At 35.5% G+C, this 1,773-nt stretch overlaps 1 protein-coding gene across 1 annotated transcript; it reads right to left on the minus strand.

The window, feature by feature from the left end:
* Positions 1-831: 831 nt before the first annotated feature.
* LOC110289636 (olfactory receptor 8K3-like) lies at positions 832-1,773 on the minus strand. The gene has a single exon (XM_021155928.1). The coding sequence runs from the start codon at positions 1,771-1,773 to the stop codon at positions 832-834; it is 942 nt and encodes a 313-aa protein (XP_021011587.1).

A 1,773-nucleotide genomic window follows, 5' to 3' on the forward strand; every position in this document is an offset into this window, starting at 1 on the left:
AGAAGCAGAAGGTACTCTACCCATTCATTCTATGAAGCCACAATTACTCTGATACCTAAACCACATTGTAACTCTTATTAATTCAGTGGGCTACAAATCAAAGAAGAAAGTAGAAGGAGATATTTGAAAAGAAATGTTTCAGTTGGATAAGGATGATGAGGGAGTCAAGAGTAGAAGTGACAATAATTAAGGTTTATTTCACTAATATATGAAACTTTTGAATATATAAACTAAAAGTAAATCAAAAGCAGTTTAATTTCATAAAACAGAAGAACATGCAGACATATACAAATGTTAAAGTGTTTATTTTGGCAGAAAATTTTGCTTGAACATTCAAAATCATATTTTGTACATACTATAATTTCTCTCATGCACAAGTTTCATCATTAATTATACCTTCAGGTTTTATTTATTTATTTATTTATTTATTTTTGGTTTTTCGAGACTTGGTTTCTCCGTATAGCCCTGGATGTCCTGGAACTCACTTTGTAGACCAGGCTGGCCTAGAACTCAGAAATCCCCCCACCTCTGCCTCCCAAGTGCTGGGATTAAAGGCGTGTGCCACCACGCCCAGCTATATACCTTCAGTTTTATAGTTACTAAATCTGTTTATATTTCGCAACAGGCTTGGCAGTTATGTGCAGTAAATAATGTTCCAAGAAGGAAATTATTCTCCTCTAATAGAAGTATGATATTTAGAAACTTGATTAGCACCAGAATTCAAGTAGGTAATACAGGATTCACACACTGGGGCTTGTTCTACATTCCGGAGGAAAATAAAATGGGTGTATATGTAAACTTGATTTGAAGGATTTCTACAGCATTTAAATTTTAAGAAAATGTGTTGAATATTTTTTGCCATGTTCTTTGTAGAGCATCTTTTACATCTTTGTTCCTCAGACTGTAGATCAGGGGATTCAATAAGGGGATGACTAAAGTATAAAATATAGATGATATTTTATCAGTATCAATTGAATGGCTAGATACAGGTTTTACATACATAAATATCAGTGTCCCATAGAATATTGTAACCACTGTCAGGTGTGACCCACAGGTAGAGAAAGCTTTGTGTCTGCCCTCAGCAGAGTTCATCCTGAGAACAGCCATGAGAATGAGCAGGTAGGATATAAGCACAACCACAAGGGAAGAAATCAAATCAAAAGCTGCAAAGATCATAACTATAAGTTCAACTTTTTGTGTATTTGAGCAAAGCAAGGATATTAAGGGAATACAATCACAAAAGAAATGGTTGATGACATTGTAGCCACAGAAGGATAAAGAGAAAATATTTATGGTTACTACAAGGGACATAAATGTATAGTAAAGATAGGTCATTGTGACTAGAACCCAACATACTTTATGGGACATGATGACAGTGTAGAGCAGAGGCTTACATATGGCCACATAGCGGTCATAGGACATTGCAGACAAAATAAAAAGCTCACTACCAATGAACAGAAGAAAAAATGCTAGCTGTGTAGCACAAAGAGAGTAGGAAATTGCATTTTGATCTACAACAAAGTTTACCAACATTTTTGGTCCCACAGTTGTTGAATAAACAAAGTCAGTAAAAGCCAAATGCCTAAGAAAGAAATACATTGGTGTTTGAAGTTTGGAGTCTACATTGGTGAGGATGATTATCCCAAGATTGCCAATCACTGAGATCAGGTAGATGATTAGGAACAATCCAAACAATGGTGCCTGCAGGTCAGGGTTTTCAGTGATTCCCATCAGGATGAATTCAGTCACAACTGTTAGGTTGTGTTTATCCAT

Source organism: Mus caroli, chromosome 2 (genome assembly GCF_900094665.2).
Source record: "Mus caroli chromosome 2, CAROLI_EIJ_v1.1, whole genome shotgun sequence".
Taxonomy (NCBI): Eukaryota; Metazoa; Chordata; class Mammalia; order Rodentia; family Muridae; genus Mus; species Mus caroli.